Source organism: Lepisosteus platostomus, chromosome 9 (genome assembly GCF_059453375.1).
Source record: "Lepisosteus platostomus isolate fLepPlt1 chromosome 9, fLepPlt1.hap1, whole genome shotgun sequence".
In the NCBI taxonomy this organism is placed as follows: domain Eukaryota; kingdom Metazoa; phylum Chordata; class Actinopteri; order Semionotiformes; family Lepisosteidae; genus Lepisosteus; species Lepisosteus platostomus.
The window spans coordinates 9,615,525-9,639,147 of NC_142619.1; the positions used below are offsets into that span (position 1 = coordinate 9,615,525).

Genomic DNA, 23,623 nt, shown 5'->3' on the forward strand with positions numbered 1-23,623 from the left:
TAAAAAAACGAGGCGTTCACAGTATAAGATATACATCGAAAATGCCCGTAGCCCACCACCTCCACCCCCTCATCTGTACGGTTTAAGGACCGCGGATGAGGAAGAATAAGAGTTTGACAGACTTTTTTTTACTACTCCCCTTTTTTCTGAATTTCCCTTCATACCATGACATCCTTTTCGTGCTTGTTTTTTTTATTTTCTGTTTGCAGCTGGGTTAACGTGAACGATCTGGCGTTACTTTAATAGAGGAACCTGTTTTATGTTAATACCTTGTATGTAAAAACAAAAGCTCTCGACGTGCTTCACATTACCAGAGAGCTGGATAAGAAAAGGTAAAATACGAATAAAATCCCAGATACAAAACACAACAAGTGCAAATCTAAAACATTAAAAAAGAAACATTTTCATACTGGAATTACAAATGCTTACAGAGGCAGTCCCTTGTGATACTTATGATCCCTAAATCTTGATGCATGCCCGCTATTTCTATTGTGATGACTGCAGTAATGGAAATAAGAGTACTGTACTTGGAATAAGCATGCTACATGTTAGGCCTACGTGCTGCTATTTTTAACGGTCCTGAAGAATTATTTTTTACATCAACAGTATTCCTCGCATTTTCTTTGTTATTCCCATTCTTGCCCCCCTTTTAATGACGTGTGGTCACCCCCCCATTTTGTTTTAAAGGTTGATTAGAAACACCTGTTTAGTGTGACTTCCCCCAAATAAACTCTTCAGTACACGTAAATGCATATAAAAGCGGAGTAACGAAGGTAAGCAATAAATGTTGAAGCGGGTACAAATTCCCGCGAGTTGGAAAGCGGTATGTAAAGCGTAAATTTCGAGTGCATTTTGACTGTGTTGTGGGAATTGAACGAAGCGTACACTAGCCCTTCTTTCTTCTTGCCCATCCCCTATTAACTTTAGTCTACGTGCCGTTTGATACTTAACGCAAGGGGTTTAAGGATATTGGATGGTCATATTAATGGGTCCAGAGCCACACCTCAGGTGTTTAAAGAAACGTTATTCTTTGTCGAAAAACTAACCTCTTAAAAAAACATTAGGCAAGTGACAGGCCGCTTTTACTTGACATTTATTGGCAAGGCTGTGGTGGAAACCGTGTCTCTCAGACGAAACAAACCTAGCGAGAAATAAATTCGCTTATTTCTAGCCTCGCAGCTGAATAGCGTAGCTAGCTAGAAAAACAGGCACTTAGAATTCAACGATAAATTTTGTTTTAAATATCAGGGACGGCATTTAATGCTTATGTCACCTTAATAATGTCGTAGTTCTTGTGCTGTTAATGGAGTGAGAGGGAAGCTATCTCCTAATTCGCCAAGAGAGGCTACAGAAAAACAGTAGGTTCAGAGGTGTTGTAAACTCTTCTTGAAAATCGCTCTGGCGCAGTTTTTCTTCGCCGTAGCTTGCAGGCATGTTGAGTCCATTACAACCAGATTCCCATCTTTACCGGATAATAAATTGCTGTATTACACCCCACAGCTGAACGGTGACCATTTTTGCACGTTTCAGCGATTCTATGCAGAAGCCAGACGGGTATTGCTTACCAGGCTCCAAAATAAGGTCTGACTTTCACTTCGCCCTATAGGGCATACAGGGATTTTCCTCGAACAAGGGGATTTTTGCATATAATTTTCATTTGTTAATGGATTGTGACTACAGTTAGACCACTTCCAATAAAGTTAGAAATGAGAACCTCGTTTCTGAGAGCCTTAGGCCTCAAAGATTGTAACTAAAGCTGAGCTGTAGTACCACCTAAGAGGTGTTTTTAAAAAAAGATTACTGTCATGCTGGCTGGTGTGCATGGCTGCCCTTATTTGCTTAATAGAAGTGAGTCGCTAAATGTGTTAAGGAAGTAATTTAAATGGCTTGCCTCAAAACAACGTCTTAACTGTTGCACATCGATTTTACGGAAAAAAGTTATTGTTGGCTCAACAGGTGGCCTTACCATCCTCAGTTGTGGTAAACTAGTATTTTAATGTAAAGCCATTGAAGACCTTATAGCACAATGAAGTGTAGCTTGGCATTACACAGGGCTTAGCAGGTGGTGGGTGATTGCATTTTAGATGTGGTCTCTCCAGAGTCACTTTTTACCTGACAAAAACCTTAAGAGCACATGAAATGCCAATACCTTTAAGTTATTGATGATAAATTTTATATTGACAGTTTGATTTCTGATTAATGTAAATTGATGTGAAGAAATAGGACTGGCAAATGTTTTTTTTTCACTGGACATATTCTTCTGCTCACTGGTTCTCCTGCTTTTGTTATAATTTCCTTCAAGAGTTTAAATACTTTTTTGTGCTTGTTTTTTCATCAGTTTAATTTCTGCTTTGCAGTTGAGCCAGTGGGAATGTTTTTGAGTTTTTGAGGTTTTAAAAGGAACCTGTTTATGCCTATGCATTGTATGTAAAAAAGTTCTAGAAGTTGTGCTTTCTCCAGTGTTTTTATGTTAATAAACACTTAAAATTAAATAAAATAGTCATTTTAAATAAAATAGTCACTTCGCATTTGTTAATCATAAATGTAATGGCATTTTGATTCCTGATTAATATAAATTAAGACATTAATATGCACATTCTGATCAAGCAGATCAATATTGGTTATAGTGGTATAAACCCAGGTCTGGACTTTAGCTATAATACAATTTTTTAACTTCACAATTTTAGAACATACACCTGACCAGCATCATTTCATACCCCTGCTCTTAAAAACTTTCTGGCACACGTTTTGTTTTAAGAGGAACAGTCTCATCCCACCCAATACATCCCCTTACAAGCGAAGAAGGCTCCATAGCCAAAACATGTTTTTTCAGCATGGAATAAACCTATAACTTGTTCCTTTGCAGTCTCACCCCAATAGTCAGATTAACTGTTCCCTCAGCCAGGTACTGTAAGCCAATAAAGAAAACCAGTTACCTTCCCTCCTCTACCTTTTCTATAAGAAGGTTTGGCTGAACTACTTAATCTACAGTAATTGTAGCTCTAGAATATATGGATTTATATAAATTAGTAAAAGGTCTATTTTTTTTATTTCCACAATCTAAGCAGGTAGAAACTGTAGGGAAACTTGCTAGTTTCTTGAAAGAAACATTCCTGCTACAATTCACTTGGTTCTGAATGAAATATAAATGACTAATAGTGCAAACATCCTTATAAACACCTTAATAGATTCACACATTTACAGTGTGATGACTTAACAGGGGTTTTTATGATTGTACCTGAATTTTAGTTTGACGTTAGGCCATCCATATAAGCATTACATGCTGTGCAGTCTTATCGCCTTTGATTTGATAGTATCTTTTTCTTCTGTCCACAGCACCTGTCAGAGATCTCCGTCACTGAAGGAGACCAGAGGCCTAACCTGAGAGATCTGGGCAAAAGTAAGTTTCAGGCAAAGATAGATAGGATGAACATACTTTATTTTACAGTGCAACTTTTGTCAAACCTAAAAACTAATTCCTCAATGACGGATGAAATAAAGCAGAGTAGATATAGTGTTCTGTTTAATACTACAAACTAACACAGGATGGCCTTCATCTGACTTGGATAATGTACAATTAATGTGTTAAGATTACTGATTTATTAGGAGAGAAACATCTCTGCATGGCAAACCGAGATTCACTGTACAGAACTATATTTTGATGCTTTTCGACTAAGTGTTTTTAAGTAGAAATAATTATGCTTATTAGTAACGCATAATGAAACTACCGTGCATACATAAAGGACCTATCGCTATCGAAATGATGCAGTTACAATTAGAAACTCGTACTGAACGGTGTCAAAATATTAGCGTAAAATATGGTAATGTTCGTTAGCTTTGAACAAGTACTTAAATCTACTCGGTATAAACCACGACAGTGTTATTCTTTTCATTAGTTTGTTCGCTTCATTCCCAATACGTGCTAATTCCTACAGGAAACCCCCTGAACCCATAAACTAAAACTACTGTAGTGTTCAAAGACTCCCGGAGTGCTGACGACTCGTTCCTTCTCTTTTTTTAACAAACAGTGACTTATTGTGAGAATCGAGTGTGAATTTTGACAACTTTGACCTCATAACAAAAAAGATGTAGCGGAAGCTTGGAAATAAGGAAACATCGCAAAGGCGGTAGGCAGGGGGGGGTGGTGTATGTCTTTTTGTTAGAAACGCCTCCCGCCTCTGTTTAACTATAGCCCCTTGTTTCTGTCCCATACACATCTTTAGTGTTTCATAATATGTGTGTGTGAGAGAATAAGCTCGCATCTCTCAGGGTACGTTTCAGTGTAAATGGAATTGTGCTGCTTTCGTCCGGCTTTTGGCTCCAGTTCGTGAGTATTAACGATTTATTGTCATCGATTTACCTCGAGCTACAATTAAAACCTGGGACGGCTCCAATCCTGCCAAGTCTAAGTTTCCGTTTTGCATGAAGAAGCCGAATTTTATAGTTAAAGTATAAGATTAAAGAAACAGGAACTTTTCTCTCTTGGCGAATTGGCTGTCCCGGGGGAGCATATTCAGAGAGAAGTGCCTGTGTCCTGGAGAGGTTGTCGACGGAGTCGTTTTAAGTGAAGGCGATTCGGGTTCTTTGTTTAAAAAAAATTAACCGGGAATGTGTTCCGGGGGCCTTGCTAAACACCGCGTTAGAGTTCGGTAAATAAAAGTAAAACATTTTAAAACGTTTGTTTCGTTATAGTTCTTTTTTTGTCTTGTGAGGCTGTGAAGCAAGTACTTTATGACACGATCTGCAGTAGTTATGGTGTAATATTGCAGTCTTGCTGCCACGATTAAGTACGTTGATGTAAATCGACGTTATTCGAAAGGTTTATAGTGTTTTCTCTTAGCGGATATGTTTATTAAAACACAGATACTGTTAGGTTCTGAGTGGCAAAACGGGCTTTTCGTTTCGATCTGCAATCCAGTATTACTTCGGTGAGACAAGACTCCACTTCAGGGCGAAATAATGTACCCTGCTGTAACCTTCTGTCGTCTTTAATCATTTCGGGGAAAACATGATATTACTACTGTAGTTTCCTAAAATCACTTTTATTTGTCCACTGTACTTATTTCCAATATATCACGTGATTCAAATTCATATCAGTCCACAAGAGGCTAACTGCATCCCAAGTAGGCACTTGTTTATGTAAGTAAACATGTTGAAATTGTAAGTACATTGCTGTAAAACCAGGCGCAAAAAATACATTCTTCCTCAATGTATTTTAAGACTTTAAGAAGAATTTTACCACTGCTAAATTCACAGGAGCCTGGAGTAGATACAGTAGTTATTCTCTGGCATATACTGCTTTTTCTAAAAGTGTAAGTTCTTTGACATTATATATCCTCCGATAAACGGTTTGTTGACATGTATTTTAGTTAAACATTTCAAACCACATTATTTAAATCCCTGTAGACGGCATTGTGTACATCTGTTTTGCTACAGTTATTATAATTTACATGTAATTACAATATGAATGTATTTTAAATAGTGACATAGCTATGGTAAGACAGTGAAACTTAGTTTTTTTTATATTTATTATTGATGGCACGTATATGTAAAATAACTTGTAATTTTAAACACGTGTGTCTGTATTAAATATTGAAATGAGTATGAATTGAGTTATGCAAAGGAACAAGTAAAGGTTTATTCTATGCTGAAAAGAGAAGAAAAACAACATTTTGGCTGTGGAGCCTTCTTTGGGTGTGAACTTGACCTCTTTGAACTATTTAATTGAGTTAATTTCACAGGAGCTGCTACACTAGCAGTTATGTGTAATATGATTACTTATAGTGAGACACTACATACTCATTGCTGCTGTAGCTCTGCAAGTTTTGTTCCCCCTTTATACAGTACCAAGTAATATTACACTTAATATACTTTTACCACTGGTCATGATGCTTTCTATATTACTAGAGGCTGCTTGATTACTGGTATTAAGTAGGATTTTGCTATTTAGATTTTAGAATATCCTGGAAGTGTCATTTCTAATATTTCTTCCGCCATACAAATCATGGTACCTCATCAAGAAGTCGAGTTAATATTAAAAGCAGATGTTCTACTTCAACTACTTAGTTATGGTGTAGTATATGTTTAGTTATTAAAGTATTTTTAAATATTAAAAATAGATGTAGTGCCAGAAGGTGACTGGTACTTGGATTTAAAAGTAGCAGTAGTAGTGGGTTGTGGTGTGAAATGGAGCAGCACACACACTGTCCATTCACTGTGTGCTGCTCCTAGGAGCCACAGAGTAGTCCGCACAGTCTCCTGGAGAAGGGGGATAGATGTTTTAAGACAGACAGTGCATAGCTGTCTAGGAAGACCCTGTGCACTAATGTAGCTTGTAGTCAATCTACATACTCGCAAACTAAATTTTGAGTACACCTGTTTATTAAACTACTCTCTTGCCTACCTGTACTGGAGGATTTCATAAACTCCTGCTCATTTTCAGCTTGAGGCTTACAGCTAGGGTGTGACAGCAGGAGTTGGATTTTAGGATGCTGGTTCTGGCAAAAAACATCCAAATACTGGGACTAGAGAGTAGGACTTTGATTCCATGCATCTATTTTGTTTTATTTTATGACTGTATTTACAGGACTGTTTCCTTGTTCCCTGGTTGTAGGCTGTTTTCTGTGCTTGGCTTTGCATTCCCAAAATTGTGTGACAATTTATGGAGTCTTGTAGTAGTTTTAGTAGTTCTAATGGAATGCTTTTTCTATGAAAAGTGGTTCTTTCATAATGTTCCACATCAAGACATTCTACAACAGAGACTAGAAACCCTTTTCTGATGTATCACAATTGCTTTAATCAGTATTGATTTATTTTAAAAAATGAAAACGAGCCCTAACATAACCCCATTTTCCCCCTCAGTGGAGTCTACAGAGCTCTTTCGAACTCAGAACAATTGATCGTTGCTGGTTGCAGAAATCCTTTGAAATTGTTCTTTAGTAAATTATTGAACTGGGGGGGGGGAATTGGTGAGATCAGTCATGTCGAACATGGCTGCCATTAGTTTTGATCTGGGATATTTTTCTTCTGTAATAGATCTCCTCTAACAGATCGTTTTTGTTTTGTTATAATCTTTCCAGTTCAATCAGGGTCCATTCAGAGACCAGTGGGTTGAAGAAGGGGGTGACTCGAGTCCTCTGTTGTAAATTTTGATATGGCAATATCTCAAAGCCCCTCAATATTAGGAGTAGGAGGCACAACTTCACCTTTGTGAAGCTGGTAATTGGCAGGAGCAATAAGTGGTTGCACAGGAGACTTCCATCTGCCTCCTCTCATTTTCAGTGTCTCTGTTCCCTTTACAGCACCACCATGGAGTATTGTGAGCTGGGGGGCGACCGCACGTCCCTGGTTCTCTTTGCCTTCCTCCAGAACCAGGAGTGTAAAAACAAGGAGCTCCAGAGGGAGCTGGAAACCCTGGGAGAGAAGATGAGGAAAAAGGATGCAAACTCGAACAGCTGCCAGTACCTCGAGGACTGCTACGCCGAAGAGGACGGGGAGCTGCAGACGGACGGACACTTCTGTTCTGATGTCCGGGAGTTTGCCAGGGAGAGGCAGTTTGACGTCCAAGGAATAATGCCAAGTACAGTATTTTCTCTGTACTACATCTGATTATTTAATCATGGTGGTTGAGAGTGGAAAGAACATTCTGGAGTTGGAAACGTGTGGTTAGTGAAACTCGCTTACAGTTGCAGAGAAATTATTCACTTGGTTTAATTGTTTTATGGACTATACATGTGTATTTCAGAAGTTTATTGTACTCTAAATAATCTTATACTTCATATGAGTTAAGAGTGGAGAGCAGAACAGCCAATTCTAATGTCTGAAATCCACTCTTGCAAAGAGTTGCAAGACAAATGTATGTTCACCCCCTGCCTAAGGCTTTTACGTAAAAAATCTGTTTAAATGCTTTTTTAAATGAAAAACACAAAAGGTTTGTGAAACTGCTTAATTAGCAATTATCGTACATTGATTGCCCCCTCTCTAGTTGTCCTTCTCTCTTGGGTAGAACCGTATAGAGTCTACCACTGCGCTTATGGGAAACGCAGATGTAAGAAGGCTGGATAGACCCTGGATACAATCCCAGTGTGTCGTAGAATACAGTATGCTAGTTAAAATGTTATTTCTAATAGCTGCAGCACACAGAACTCTATGCAGTCTCTCATCAACTTGCTACTTAAGAATGTTTTTCCTTATTTCTGACTAAACAAAAAAGACTTTAAAATCCTCATGCTCACCTATAAGGCTCTGCATGGCTTGGCACCTCAGTACCTGTCTGAACTATTATCGCCCTACTCCCCACCTCGCAACCTTCCCTCTTCTAATTCTGACCTCCTTACTGTCCCCCAAGCCCTTCTACATTGTATGGGTGACAGGGCCTTCTCCTGTTATGCCCCCAAGCTCTGGAACTCTCTCCCCAAGGATATCAGAGAGTCACCTTCTCTAAACTCCTTCAAATCCAGACTCAAAACCTTCTTTAGAAAAGCCTTTACTTAACTGGTTCCATTCTTCACCCCTCTGCTTTTCTTAGTACCACCATCCATGGTCTCCTCTGTATATTGTAATTGTATTTTATCTTGTGTATTCTTTTTATTTATTGTTGTTGTCATTCTGTAAAGCACTTTGAGAAGCCATCTTTAAAGGCGCTATATAAAATAAAGTTTATTGTTATTAATAATAATATTAAAGAAAGGGGGGCATGGTAGCACAGTGGTTAGCATTGCTGGCTTGCGATGCTGGGGCACTGGGCTCAGTTCCTGGGGCATTATTTGTGTAGAGTTTGTATGTCCTCACTGTGTTCCCATGGGTTTCCTCCCACAGTCCAAAGACATACTGCTAGTTTTATTGGCTTCTGGGAAAACTGGCAGTGGTGTGACTGTGTGTGTGTTAGTTCAATTTTCCCTGCATTGGACTGGTTTGCTGGGTTATGATCTGGTGTCTTCTGTGACCCTTTGTACACGGACAGTAAAATACTTGAAGCCCCAGATGGTTTTGTAAACTGATGAGCATCAACTGCTTTCCATTTACCTGTGTTGTGAGGACCATGATTGCATTGTTTCTGACCATTATATAAGACAGCACTGTAAAAAACATTTCTTTTTTTTTACCCATTTATTTGACTGCTTGATTCTAATTAGAATTTTGCTCAGTAGGGATTCTCTTATTTCTCATACAGTTTCTCAATTTTTCATTTTTCTTTACTTCATATAGCATTGCAGCTAAAATAATATTGAATTGGTAAATGCAACGCCTATTAATCAAAACCTCTATTTTGTTAAAAAAGAATATTATGGTAAGAAATTGTAATCCCTTTTTTATTAGTTCAAGTAGGTAGCTGCGTCAGCATGCGTAGACTACAAAAGAACAAGTAATAGGTTTATTCTGTGGTGAAAAGAGAAGAAAGAAAACGCAACGTTTCGGCTGTCACCTGAAGAGGGCTTCACAGCCGAAACCTGTTTCCTTTCTTCACTTTTCAGCATGAAATAAACCTTTACTTGTTCCTTATCCCCTTTATCATATTGGTGGTTCAATATTTTTCTTAGCTGTGAGTGTCCACAGGCTTAAATTAAGGCATTGGGAAAATCATTTTTTAGTAGAGAACAATATAAATGGAAACTTGGAAGTTAACTTTTTTAACTTTTAGTATTTTAAAAAGAGAGGAGGCTTAAGGCTCCCCTTGCTTGGTTGATGGCTGATTTTATCCCAGAATCCTGTCCAGCCACTTAACATGGTTCCTCCAGAACCATGTATAAATACCTACATTAGGTTGTTTGTTTTCAGACTTTGTGTCTCCCAGTTATAGTTCCTTTGCTGGGATTCCAGTTCTGACCAAGGTGTAGTTCTTGTCCTTGCGCCCTGTACTTCTGGGATAGGCTGTACAGTAAGGTGCTGTGAACCTATACCTAAACCCGGTAGATGGAATTGTCTTTATATTAAAACTTTCTTGACCTTTCTTATACCTTTTGTCACATTTGTTAAAATTACTTCAGTCAGTATCAATTGTAAATCCTCAATGCTTTTTTAAAAAAAATCATCATTGTTCATTTAATATGATGTATTGATTGTGTAATCCTGCTTGAGGTACAGTATGTTTGAATTGCCAACAACAGAATTCAGTCAGACTGAATTGGATTTTCTAGGGGATTAGTTCCAGCAGTATTAAAAGGTGCGGTATGTTCAGGGCTGGTATATTCCTTCACTGTTGAACATGGTAAAAGAGTAGAGTGGTAACTGTTTTCTGTTCTCTTTCTGCAGTAAATGCAGCACGAGATGCTGAACTGAGGAACATCGCTGCTGGTTTGATAGAGATTGCTGACCAGCTGGAACAGAGAGTTGTTGCTCGGGCTTCCGAGAGTTTGGTCATGAAGTTAAGGAAGTCATCACAGCAGGTAAGAGGCTATAAGCATTAGAACACTTTGCACGAGTGAATTTTCACTGGCCTGCAGGTAGATAGTGACTCCTGAGCCTGAAGGCACCTGGCAAATCACAGAGTAATGACAGTGAGGAACATTCCTGCTCGCCAGCTGGGGCTGATCTTCTTGTGAATCACGGGAGAACTTGTAGTGTAAAAAAATTAATGGCTGATAGGTAGGCAACCACTCCCCCCTTCCTCATTTTCCCACTGTGGAATCAAGGGTTATTGCTGAGACAGAAGACCGTTTCAAGCTGGGAGGTTATATAATAAAATATTCGAGAAAACCTTTATTTTGTAGCATGTTAGGTACTGGTTATTAGTAGTTGTCTATAATCTGTTTGTGAACATATCCTAAATTATTGAGGCCTGGAGCTCCAGGGTTATGGGTATTGTAATTGTTAGACTTTTGTTCATGAGGTGTGTCCTTGACCGTGGGGGATCAGCTGGGATTTTTGAAAGCAAGTGAGAAGTATTATAAGTTATCTCATGCCGCCATTTCTTGATATAAACTGAGGTTCTGGTGTCAACATATCTGGGTAAATTGGCTTAGCTTCTCAAGAGCAAGGTGATTTGGTTGGCTACAGACTTCAGGACTCAGAGCCTACTGTCTGGAGAGAATGCAGTAAAGGGTGCTGTACTGAGTGGCGCTACAGTGCTAGATATACGAGCTGTAGTTTGTTTGCCAGGCCAAATTGCAGGAGAATCGAGGAGAGAAGGTGGTGGGGGTCCTTAACCCACTTACAGGCTGCCTTAACTGATGTGTGAGTCTTAAGAAGAAAATATAGTGAAAGATGGTGTACGTGGGTTGCCTTGGGGGCTAGACGGATGAGGTATGTGGTGGCTTTGTGTGCACAACCAGACCACACTTTCTAGCTGCAAGAAGGTGAACTGTAATAAATACAGTTGTCGTCGTCGTTACTGCTGCAGGTGGATGGGAGCCCTATGATCTATTTAGGATGAGGAGCAGATGATTTCTGATTCTGGAGGAGGTTGGTTGTGAGCAGGTGGTTGCAACGAAGTTGGAATCACGTTTTGGGCCATTAAGAGAGCTAGAAAGGCCATGCAATCTGATGCTTTTGCTCAGAGGTGTTTAAAAACAATGGAAGCAAAAATCCTGATGTTTATCTCTACAATCTAGCATATGATGCTTGACTGTCACAACTACACCCTCCAGAGGACGCTGTAGGCATGCGCTACAGTAAAACAGAGAGAGCCAGATACATTGTATTGATGAAACTGGTTGGGAATCTTTTTCTCCAATGTGGAAATGCAAAGGCAAAGCTGTATGAAGCTTGGTGATAGGAAATGGGCGAAGGGGAATTCCACACTGTATTTCTAGACCTAAAATGCGTTCTAAAGGGAATACTAGTATGAATTCTCATCTTGACTTTACAGTGGAGAGACGGGAGCTTCTTTAATGGAATGCCAAGATACAGGCTTGTTTGGATTAAACTAAACCAACAAATTGAACCAAAAAAAAATCTTAAAATGTGAAAGCTAAACCCTCTGCAGATCTTCCGTGATGCAGAATGGATAAAATTAATTGCAGGTGTTTGGATGTAAGGCAATTTGCTTTGGTAAATTTTTAATTGTAGTAATGAATTGATTATGATCATATAATCAGTTTACCAATTTATAAGTATTCTCATGTGCAAAAATAAAATGCTATTGGCAACCTAACAGTACAAGGGGAAGCAATGTATAATCTGGATGAAACAATGACCGATGATCAGCTAGAAAGATGGGCATTAATTAAAATTAATTTTAATAAGTGGTGTAATGGAAGTAAATGTTAGTACTTCCGCATGCATCTTATCATGGCAATTAAAGGTTAGAAATAAGAAGGCCGTTTGACCCATCTGCACAGGTTGATAATTTACAAGGAGTGGGATCTGTTTTTCAGTATTAAAGACACGACAGCAGTATAAACATCTTTTCTGTTGTAGGGGACCCTGAAAACGGGCAACAATGGGGAAAGTGTTCCTGAATTTCACCTTAAGTCTTCAGCACAGCCCCTTTGAATAAGATGTTATTGGTCAGCAATTTCATTGTGCTCAGTTAAGCAGGTGGCTTGTTAATTAAATGTGCTAAGTATCAAACGTAACTTAATACTCCATTTTTAGAGTTATTACCCCAATTGTTATGAATTACTTACAGGATTTGTTTCACATGATTTTGCATGTAAAACCTTAGAACCTTCAGAGGTTTTGAATCTCTTAATATAACCAATTCTCATTCTACCATAGTGCTTAAGTATCAAAGAAAACTGATTTATGTTAGGTATGCTAGAGACTGGTCTAAACCATGTCAGTGTTTGCCAACTAGAATGTTCACATTTGGAAAGTTCTAACTTGGTAAGACGTTCTAGACAAACAGTCAGTGAAAGGCTCTGTTTTGGGGGACCACAATTTCTGACACCTGCCAAGATTAGTTTGCTACTGTAAGAAGGCAGTGAATCAGTAATCGTTTGTGAGATTGATAACCATTTAGGGACCCAAGGCTCACCAATGTTCATTGACACAGCAGAATGTGGTGTGAGCAACATGTCAGGTGGACCTGTGATCAGTGGAGCCAAGTCCTTTTTTGCCACGAACCAAGGTTTTGTGTGGTGGCCACCCTGATGGACCTGAGGGAAGTTGTATGGGAACCATCCGTCAGCAAGGTGACTTGAGCCAAAGGAAAGCACATTTCTTCATGGTGCTCTTGAAACAAATGAGATGAGAATGAGGCAGTTTGACTATATGTGATCTGTTTGCTAGACTTGAGCCCCATTGCTCATTTATGGGATGTGCTAGGTTTTTGTCTGACTCCTAGATGCCACACATCAGTATAAAGGCATGGGATGGAATTCCACAAGCCAGCATCTGCTGTGTGGTACAAATCTTGTCTCTTTATTTACAGCTTGTATTGCTTCCAGTGATGGGCCCCAAGCTGTACTAATTCACATCATACTCCATAACACATGTAATGAGCAAGATTAATGCATCTACTGTATATCATGACTTAAAAATATCAGTGCACCAAAAATGTTCATATTAACTGTAAGTTGTTTTTTAGTGTATCAATATGGTTTAAAGACTATTTGTGACAACTACCTGATTTTTCATCTGTTTAGTAAACAACTAATTAGCAAGCAGGGGTTCCCAACCTTTAGAAACTGGTGTCCTATAAGAGTGTTTGATCTAGGTTTTTGTAACAGTCTCGTATCATCTCCTGAGTATGCTTCAACCTGAATTGTCCTGATAAGATGCTGCAAACTTTCAGATGTCACAGAAACCCCATTACAGCACTTCTAAGATGTTGCAGTGTTGATCCGTGATGCATCTTGCATTCTTGCATGAATGACATGGATCAGCATCTCATGATCAGCATGTGGGCGGAGCGTTGGCACTGTGGCTAAGGATCTGCACCTGTGACTGGAAGCTTGTTGGTTCAAATCCCGCAGCCAACAGAGGAATCCTACTCCGTTGGGCCCCTGAGCAAGGCCCTAAACCCCAACTGCTCCAGGGGCACAGTATAAATGGCTGACCCTGCCCTCTGACCCCAAGCTTCTCTCTCCCTGTCTGTGCGTCTGTGTCTCATGGAGATCAAGCTGGGGTATGCGAACAGGCGAATTCCTAATGCAAGAAATTGTACAGGGCTAATAAAGTGATGTTATGTTATAGCAATGCTCACCTCTGCCTATACCCAGAGCAATACTAAGCAGCACAGACCAGTGTGATTACTGGTATGAGGTGATGCCTTGCAGTCATCAATGTTAATGGTGCCATACAAGATCCTGACTTGGTAACTTGAATAATGCACTGGGCTCGGAGCTGCACTACTTAATAACTTGGATGATCGTGGTTTATACATTGGAAATGTGGTGTACTGTTGAAATCCACTCATTTTCATGCTGTTCCTTATTTTGATCAGTCTGTTTGGATCTAGCATAAGACTTGAGCAAACCTTCATCAGACAGGAATACTCTCAATCTTTTTTCTTTGTCATCCAGTTACTTGTTTGCCTGTGGTGTCTGGTTGTTCCCCACTTCCTGTCAGCAATGTTAACAGGAGTGTTCCTTTGTATCTGCAGTTGTGGCTGAACCACCTGTCCTCAGAGGTACGTCAGCTGATGCAGACACGTCTGCCTGGTCTGCAGCACTTCTCCCAGGAGAGAGTCTTGCTGGCTCTCACCATGACTCTGGTGAAGAGAGTGTGTGAGCAGGCTCCTAGTTTCCTGCATGGCCTGTTCTGCACTGCAGTGGACTACATCAATTCCAGACAGCCCAATTTCATGTTCAATATGCGATAGGTAAGCATCCTTAGTGGAAGTCTGATTTAAAAAAAATGAATATTTCTCATAGGGTTTAATGTTTTTAGTCATGCCAAAGCTGTTAACTAAAAAAGAACTGAGGCAACGTTAAGAATTTAACAGACTGAATAATTGCTTTCCTTTTTCCTCTTAAAATTGTGCACTCCCAATTTGGAATGTGTCCTCCTACTTGTTTTGGGGAGGATGTGAACAAGTAAATCCCTTCTTTTGACAATGCTTCGGTTTTTTTCCATCTGCTTTTTTTTTTTTTCCAGCCATCTGCCTTTATCCATGCTGTGACCAATACAGAGGTCTACAGCAACACTGCAAGCTTGCAAATGCTCAACCAGCCATACAGGTGACAAGTAGTTTTATGACGATTGTCCATTGTCCATCCAAGCCTGGTGACACTTGGCCATTTCTTTGCAAATGCTGAGGAATTCTTTGACAAAGTCCTTCCTTCACTGCCAGCACCATGACTGGAAGAGTCCCTAAAGAATCAAGCTTTCAATTAGGGTTGCTAAAATGTTATTATTCAGACCCTTTCACCCAATGTTACTATAGAACTTTTGATTATTTTCATGGAAAGCTGGAAGATATGGTACTCTTGAAGTACCTGAGGAAAGAACTTTATTTTAAGATGGAATACAAGGGTGAGCAGAACCATAGGCCATGTTCATTTAGCAATTAGTTCATGAGAAATGCAAAATATGTTCTTGGCTTGTAAAAACAAGGTAGTGAGCAAGCTCGTTTGAAAATCAACAAACCAAATGCTAATGAAAGTATGTAGGTAGGCCCTTGTACAACCACCTCAAATATTCCATTCCTATATACGTTATATCTGGTGGTATTTAGATAAGTTCTGATTTATTTTTCTAAGTCATTAAAATAATTAAATAGCTGAAAGGTCATCCGTTATCTGAAAATGTGATTCATTAAAGTATCTGGTGGGTGAAGAGCAATGGCGTGTGAAAAAGCTGTAAACCTGGCATATTTGAAGACCTGACTTATTTTCAGTTTTACAAGATGGTTTCTGGGTTTTTCCTATTGCAATCCCTGTCCGGCCAATATCTGTATTAATTAGTCCAGGCTTATGCGATGTTTAGTTTGTAATTGCAGATGCTAAATATTAGGAATTCAGATGAAACAGATTTCATCCAGTTTCATGAAGAACAGCAATTTCTGTTCTATTTTATTTCTAGATGTAAAAAGACGCTGATTGCTAGTTCATTATAGATGCCATTGTGCCGATCAAAAGGAATATGGCTGCTAACGTACAATAGAGGCCATTATATCCATATAACCTGTTTGCTAGTTCAGTAGTGGTGATGTCCTGGCTGAGGCTGGGTTTGTACAATCTAACATCCTTAAAGTTTCCTATTAATTCAACTGCTTTTAAGGAATTTTTCACTTTCTTCAAACCGGAATGTTTTTCTTCCCTCCTTGACTCTGTTTCAGCTGCCAACTTTCAACTTTTTTTTTATGAGATAAAAATAGAAAGTGGAGAGGTCTGAATATGTATATATTGTAAATTATTTTCTGGCATTATTTCCTTGTTTTTAGTGCCAATGTCTTGAGAGTTCCCTTTTGAATGTTAAAGGTAATAAGCAGTGTGTGCTGGCTCAAATGTATGTCTGTATTGTAAAAACTTTCTCATGAATTTAGTTAATTCCTGTTTCTGAGCATACATTAATAAATTGTAGCATTAAAGACTATAATGCGCAATTGTCTAAGAAGTGAATTTGTCATTTTAAATGATGCATCTGTACATGGGTCATGCACTGTTGTGAAGTACTACTCGTTAGGGTCATGAACCTTAACATCATACACAGGTAATGACAAGTTCCTCTCATTACTGCCGACTTGAATCAATCAAAAAAGAGTTTGCTGGACGTATGTCTTCCTTTCATATTGTTCAGTGTCTGCTACTCAAAGTGGTCAAACTAGCACTAATAAGAGCACTGGCTCTTGCTATTGTCTTTCCATTTGCAAGGAATTGACTGTTTTGTTGTCTAGTGATATTTAGAGAAGTTCTGATTTTTTTTGCTTAGTAAGGAGCCAGTAAAAGATTTAAATGGCTGAAAGGTCATCCGTTGTGACGTTTTTTATTGTACCGTTTCGTACCTTTTAGTTATTTTCCCAAAGCTGGAAACTTTGTACCTGGAATGTCCTTTGTATTTAAACCAGAGATGGACAGCTTTTTTCCCTTAGTTGTACACCTGAAGGTAAATTACTGCCAAAACACAAAGTTAATGGAAACTAGCAGTTTTGAGAACCCTGTTCACCTGCTATCCTGGTTGGATTTGATAAAAGGTCTGTTCATCCAGACCAACTTCTGCAAGTGGGTTTCTGAACTTAAATTTGTGGCCTTTTTCTATCTTAAATGTTATCATTAAATATAGAATGTCAATATAATTGCTGGCTTGTGTATTGAGAATGTTATACAATATTGTTGTTCTCCTAATAGGACAATTAGTCTTTGTAGAGGTACCACGTTAAGAGCCCATTCTACCTGTTCTATTACATTACATGAAAACATTTTTTGATTGTCAGACTTTCCTCCCCCCACAAAACTTTGTAATTAACTAAATTCATTCCTGGTTAAGGCTTATTTATAGTATAACTACAGAATATGGGTAAATACAGTGTATTTCTTATTGGGGGGAAAAAAGGCCATTAAACAACACAGGCCAGAAACACAGGGAGATATGCAGGGGCTAACAACTCAGCAAGTTTTGAAAATATTTTTATTTAATGGTTTTAAACTGTACAGTTAGGAAACTCAGTACAAAATGTAAAGCTGAGGCTTTTACATTCATACTGTTGTCAAAAAATGTCCAATTTAAAAATAAAGGTGTGACTTGAGCAGTTTTCAAGAATCTCAAACGGGACTTGGTGCTGCATTTTAACCCATAACAATTGTAATGTGATTAAACAGCACAAATGTTTGTTACATTTCAATGGTAAAAGCCCCTTTCCTCTACATCCACGCTTTGCTACCACCCAGTCTACCATACACCTGGTCATAAAATGTATTACCCCTGCATTTGATTCAGTTGTTGTGTTGAATGCCGATGAACAGTAGGGCCCACACTGAATAATTCTTTAGCTGTGTCCCTTCAACACTGTGAAAGGATTTCCACTAGCTGCTATTGAGAACTGGACTGGAGCAGAGCTGAGTGAGCCTTCTTAACTTTTCATATCTTAATTCCAAGTATAACAAAATTAAATCTTTAATGTCAAAAACCTTAAAGGTGTCTTTCAAATTACCTCACCCCCAGTCAAGAGCCACCTGTGGGCTTCTAGAAAAATTTTCCCAACCATAATATAAATAATCTTCACAAAACAATTTCTGAATGCCACAAGTGGCAGCTATGTAGCTATGAAAAAGATTTTCATTTATTCATTTTCTATCTTTTGCTACTGATTGTCTGTGGCAGTAATGGTATTTTTCACTAGCAGTATCAAAGCAAAAAGGTTTTTAAAAAATCTAGTTGCTCTTCTAGTCTAAATATTGCAGAATGTGATACATCACTACGTGGATTGCTATTCCAAGCTAAAGGAAAAAGCTGGTTTAATTTCCATAATTTAAAGTGCAAGTTAGGTTTCAATTTTGAAATGGCACTCTCTTTTGATGGAGGTTGTCTTAGCCAAAAGACACCAGCAGGTTAATGCTGAATTGTCTTTAGCTTTACCTTTTTTTTTATACAAATGCATTTCGTCTAAGACAGGCACAGCTCACTACTGAATTGGATCACTTGTGTAAGGCTATGCTGGCTGATGGGAAAACAATGTGTCGAGCAAAAAAAACCTACCGTTTCAGCAGAGTGGGAATGGAATCTTCCTCTGAGAAAACACAAAAACTCCCCAGTCACAAGCCATGCCGAAAGGAAAATTGTATTGCCGGTCTTGCGATCTTTAACCCAATTCAGATTACTACAATTAGGTCTCAGCTTTCCGAAACATCTCTAAATAAAAAAGTAAACCTTTATTTGAAGCATGGATATTTACTCACACCCAAACAAAGTGCACTGTATTTCTGATGAACACTGTGATCCACACCTATTCTTGGTCTTTATTCTCAAAACACATCATAAAATAATGGCCTGTATAAGTACTTTTCAAATGATGAGTACTGGAAAATATTAATGCTCTCAAAAGAGGGGTCTGACTCTCACAAAAGGCTGAACAGGCAAAAGACAGCAATCAGGTGTTGCTGGGGTTAAAACATTTAGTCTGAAAAGTCAGTTTGGGCTTAAAAACTGAGAACAAACCAAGTATAAGCTCACGAATAAGTGGACACCGGTGTGTTCTGAAACATACACAGTATATCTGCTAGCCTTTAAATGAGCTAATACTGGGTTCAGTGGTTCATCTGTATAGGGCAGACTTTTTCTGGTTTTGTTTGCTGCATATCAGTGAACCAAAACACCCTCTCCACTGCAAACAATCCATTGGCACAGCCTTTGATAAAAAAATAATAATGACAAGACAATACATTCATGTCCCTTTTGTTTGCAAATTAAGCCAGAGATGATCTGTGTTCCACTGACTTCAGTCTTTGAAAGGGGTACCCAAGTGACCCTGGCAGAAAAAATCAGTCTTGATTGTGCTCGTTTTTAACATGAAAAGGAGCCCAGTGGGAACCCAATGAGAGAGCTACATCAGAATAATAGTGAAAAAAACAGGAAGTATTGACAAAAGAACAAAACACATTTCCACTTCTTTCCAAAAATAACTAGATACACAAATATATATATATATTTTTTAACTATTCTGCAACCCTAAATCGGCAAAACCATCACCCAAATCAAAACCATAAGAGTATTTGATTTCTAACGTTCTTCAAGAGCTCATTTAAACTAGGGCTTATCCTATAGTGCCTCCATTATTACTGACAAATTCATTTTAACCGAGGGATTGGGCCTAGTCCAGTGAGAACAAGTATGACCAACACTGGCTGCAATGAGATGGGGGTGGAAAAAACTCTTCATAAAACAAGATTAGCACACAATAAATACAGATATGCATAGTTAATACTGTGGTCACTTTTATTTGACTAGGTATGTGGCCATGGAAGAATATGTGAGCAGGAATGAACTAAAAAATGCATATAATCTTGTATTTAATATTATATTGAATTATAAAATTGAATCACAAGAAGAACATACTCTCGCCTTGGACAGTCATTTTCATTTACCTGGAGGCAATATAAATAGTCTCCAAGTAATCACTTTTTAGTTTTGACACTCTTAAAGGGCAGCAAATCTACTTTTCTGTTGCATCATTTGTAACTGCCGGTTGGAAGGTGGATAGTGGAATATATGCATCAGTCAGTTTCCACTAATACTGACAGAGTGGTATGAAATGCCACAAAGCTAATATAAAAAAATAGTGATTTAAATGGCAAAAAATACAGGGAAGTAGTTCTAAAGTGTATTTTGACAATTGCATCTGTTACACACCCACAAACTTGCATGTTCCTGTACCACTTTGAAAAATCTCTTGACTACAAAGTAATTTATTTTTTATCATGGCATTTTAAATGTTAAAAAACAGTCTTTCAACTAATATAATTATTATTTTTTTAAAATAATAATTTAGTTCTCATTCACAAAAATAAAGTGGTGCTTGGGTATCACATGTCAAAGGCTGTTCTCTTATACAATTAAATGCTGATGCTGATCTTGGATTTCTAAAAACTCTCATAATCCTCCCCTGGATAACTGATTTAAGTTTTCAGTGATGAAGGTACACACAAAGTGGTATATGGACAGTGGCTTGTCAGTCGCACGTAAACCATTCTCAAAGTGAAGGGGAGAGAACCATTCATAGGGTGAATTTTGTAACAGTTTTTTTTTTATTTCCATGTAATGATTTCTTTTGATGTCTGTGATAAAATATGATGTCTTTGAAAATCAATCTGTATTCAAAATGTGGAGGCCTGTATTCAGGACCTATACCTTGACAAAGCATCTGGAGCCTTAAGAAGTTACCGAGTAACCTAGTTCTCGGGTTAAGGAAATGGCTAAACACTTTTGAAAGGGGGTGAAAGAGTTTTTTCCAATATGGACTAAAAATGTATTCCCATACTCAATGTAACAAGTCAGGTCAAGCCCAGTACCCAAAGAGAAACGGTCAAAATGCTTGGGTTTACTTTGCGTGCTAAATATCTAAGACCACAAGGTCCATTCCAGAGAGGCAACTGTGGTCCTGAGCATATACATTATATCCTAAATCTTTCTCTCTACCTCCTGTACTTTTTTTATAGTTGTGGGTGTTCAGATTCCACTCGCACGTATAGGACAACAATATGAATAAAAGCAAATGACCATGGTGTACGATACCGAATGTTCCAGAAGACATACTTTGGAAAATGAAAATTAAAACAGCTCCACTCCAGTTTAAGTCAAAATACTACAAGAAACATATGAAAACACTAAAAAAAAAAAAAGAAAAGGGAAACCTGAACACAGCGGAAGTACATTCCCTCCTTTCCACGGTTTTCAGCAGCCTGGAAACGGCAGCCTGCAGCGAGTCACATTTGCGATTCCTGAAACTCCCCACCCCCACCCCGGCCTATTTTTTTTTGTACACCAGGGCCGCGGCCACGACCACCGCCACTATTGCAACCACCGCTGCACCACCGTACAGAAACACCCGGATGTCCTCAGGCACAGAGGGGAGCGCCTCCTCCTGAGGAGGCACAGTCTCTGCCGCCGGGGGCGTCTCTCCCTTTGGAGGTACCACGGGCTCCAGGTGACACATCGGCACAGCGGCAGGGGGCTCTACGTCTGGCTCCCTCTCGACAGCAGACTTCTCCTCCCCCCCGGCAGGGGGAGCCGGCTCCGTGACGGGCTTGGCCTCTGCGGCGGGCGCAGGCAACTTCTCTGCTTGAGCCACGGGTTGGGGCTCAGCTGCTGCAGTCTGAGACGACTCCGGTGCAGGGCTGGCAGGCCTCTCGCGCGGTGCGGGGGGGGCAGCGCGTGGCAAGGCTGGCTCCTCTGACACAGGAAGAGCAGCGCCTTCCTCGCTTGCCGGAGAGGACAGCTCTTTCAGAACCCCTTCCTGAAGCCCCGGGACCTCCAGGATCTCGGCCAAGGAAACCGCCCCCTCGTCCTCCACGATCTCCTCCTTCTCCACATGCACGATGTCCGAGTTGGAGGAGTTGTTCTCGCTGCGCTCCTCAGCCCCACCGTTGCTGTCCAGGCTCTTGATGTCTTCAGGGTCCATGGTGACCTGCGCCCAGGACTCAGGCCCAAGGGAGACTGGCAAGCTCTCGGTGTGCCAGCTCTGGCTGGCAGACAGGGAGACGGGGAGGCTCTCGGCTTGCCAAGAGCTGGTGGCCACCAGGGACTCAGGGGGGCTGAGCTGACCAGAGTTGTCACTTGTCAGGATGTAGATGTCGTTGCTGTCTTCAGCAATGATGCCTTGGTCCTCCTCCTCTTCCAGGCTGAACACGGTGCCCTGCCAGGAGGGAAAAGACAGCCACACATCAACAAACCACCCCAAATCAAAGACTGCTTACAGTGCAAGAAGATTGGTCTCAAGACTATATATATTTCTTGATCAATTGTGCTGATCCAGGTTCTATAAAATAACTTTGTGGGACTTGAGACAGCACAACAATTTTCACTTTAAAAATAACCCCATGAATTTAAAGAAGAGTGAACCCAACAAGTAACTTATTAGTTGCCTACTGAGTGGTGTCTAAGTGTGTGCTAGGACAATCACAAAGAGCACCTTACCAGGAAGACATAGGAACATGAAATAGGACTGTCCTAAAAATATTGGGCACATGAAAATGAGAACTTTAAAATGAAATGTAAACAAAAAGTTGCCTATTCCAGATAAGGTTCACAACATCCTGAAGCCGATGCCAAAAGCACAGGGTGGACTTCACCTTGGATAGTTCACCCTCCCATCCAAAATCATGCACATTCACAAGGACAATACAGAGACACAAGCTTGTCTTTGAGAAGTAGTAGGAAACTGAATTACCCGGAGCAAACCCACCTGGACACAAAGAGGACATGCAAACTTCACACAAGTCATCCCAAGCGAAAATCAAACCCAGGACCGAAAACTTGTGACCACTAACCATGTCCCAGTGGCAGCCATGGCATAAAATGTAGAACTTTTACTGATCTGCTGAAATCTGCATTTACCCCTTTGGTCTTAATTTGAAGAAATCTTCACTAACACTTGCTCTAATGAATGAGTATTCAACACGTTAAGATGTTAACAACTGAATATGGACAGTTTAACAAACCGTACGTGTTGTTTTAGTGAAGAGCACTGTGAAAATGGGGGGGGAGGGTTGTCTGGCATAACTGAAAGCTCAGAAAAGCAACTAGCGCTAGGATGTCATTGAAAAGAAAAACGTTTTAAAACTGATTGGCATCAAAACCCACTGCAATGACATGATCATGACAAGCAAAACAGATGTTTTGATGCTTTGGTGTTATTCCGACTTAGCACTTTCTAAATAAAGCACCTGTAGGAGGCAAAGTCCCCTCAGACAGTCTTATCAACAGTTTCGTTTTAGCTAATTGAAGAGGAAAGTGGTTGAACACTGTTTTAGCAGCACATATTTCAAAGATTTGGTGAAGTCGTTTACCATAGCAGTGGTATAGCTGCTAATTCAACCTAAACCTCAGATACGTTGTTATGGGACCAATTGAGGGCATACTGACGTCAAGATCAACCACATATGTATAAAAACAATTGTATGTATGCATTACAAATTTCTTTTCAAAGACTTCACATGAGGAAGATACACATGGTGGTTTTCCAGTATCGCTCCATCACTGCTGGCACTGAAACTAAACATGAACTTGAAGTTGAAGTTTTAGTACAAACACTGTTAAGACTCATCTTACCATGCTGAGTACAATCACTTTTCAAACCAATACTATT

General features: G+C 39.5%; 2 protein-coding genes across 8 annotated transcripts in view; one reads left to right on the forward strand and one right to left on the reverse strand.

Annotated features, from left to right (window-relative positions):
* The first annotated feature begins 3,336 nt into the window (after nt 1–3,336).
* bida (BH3 interacting domain death agonist) lies at nt 3,337–16,425 on the forward strand. 6 transcript variants are annotated; one of them, XM_088646862.1, is made up of 5 exons: nt 3,337–3,400; nt 7,302–7,579; nt 10,252–10,385; nt 14,486–14,704; nt 14,980–16,425. In XM_088646862.1, exons 2-4 carry the CDS (start codon nt 7,309–7,311, stop codon nt 14,702–14,704), a joined length of 624 nt encoding a protein of 207 aa, XP_088502988.1. In that variant the 5' UTR covers nt 3,337–3,400; nt 7,302–7,308; the 3' UTR covers nt 14,980–16,425. The 6 variants fall into 6 exon arrangements, with proteins under 6 accessions (XP_088502988.1, XP_088502990.1, XP_088502986.1 ...); XM_088646864.1 differs by lacking the exon at nt 3,337–3,400 and adding an exon at nt 4,109–4,127; XM_088646860.1 differs by lacking the exon at nt 3,337–3,400 and adding an exon at nt 4,137–4,270.
* Nucleotides 16,426–17,434: 1,009 nt separating this feature from the next.
* The window catches only part of bcl2l13 (BCL2 like 13), a 41,581-nt gene continuing 35,392 nt past the window's right edge, over nt 17,435–23,623 (reverse strand). For both annotated transcript variants that reach the window (XM_088646855.1, XM_088646856.1), the window contains one exon: nt 17,435–22,171. In XM_088646855.1, the coding sequence (XP_088502981.1) occupies nt 21,284–22,171 (888 nt within the window). In that variant the 3' untranslated portion in view covers nt 17,435–21,283. The remainder of the gene's footprint in view (nt 22,172–23,623) is intronic.

What these genes read in the sequence shown, in the direction of transcription:
- bida (XM_088646858.1), top strand. Translation starts at nt 4,287, where the DNA reads ATGGAATTGTGCTGCTTTCGTCCGGCTTTTGGCTCCAGTTC. An exon ending in CGTCCAAGGAATAATGCCAA is followed by an intron (nt 7,580 to 10,251) that starts GTACAGTATTTT and finishes CTCTTTCTGCAG; the next exon opens with TAAATGCAGCACGAGATGCT. An exon ending in TAAGGAAGTCATCACAGCAG is followed by an intron (nt 10,386 to 14,485) that starts GTAAGAGGCTAT and finishes TTGTATCTGCAG; the next exon opens with TTGTGGCTGAACCACCTGTC.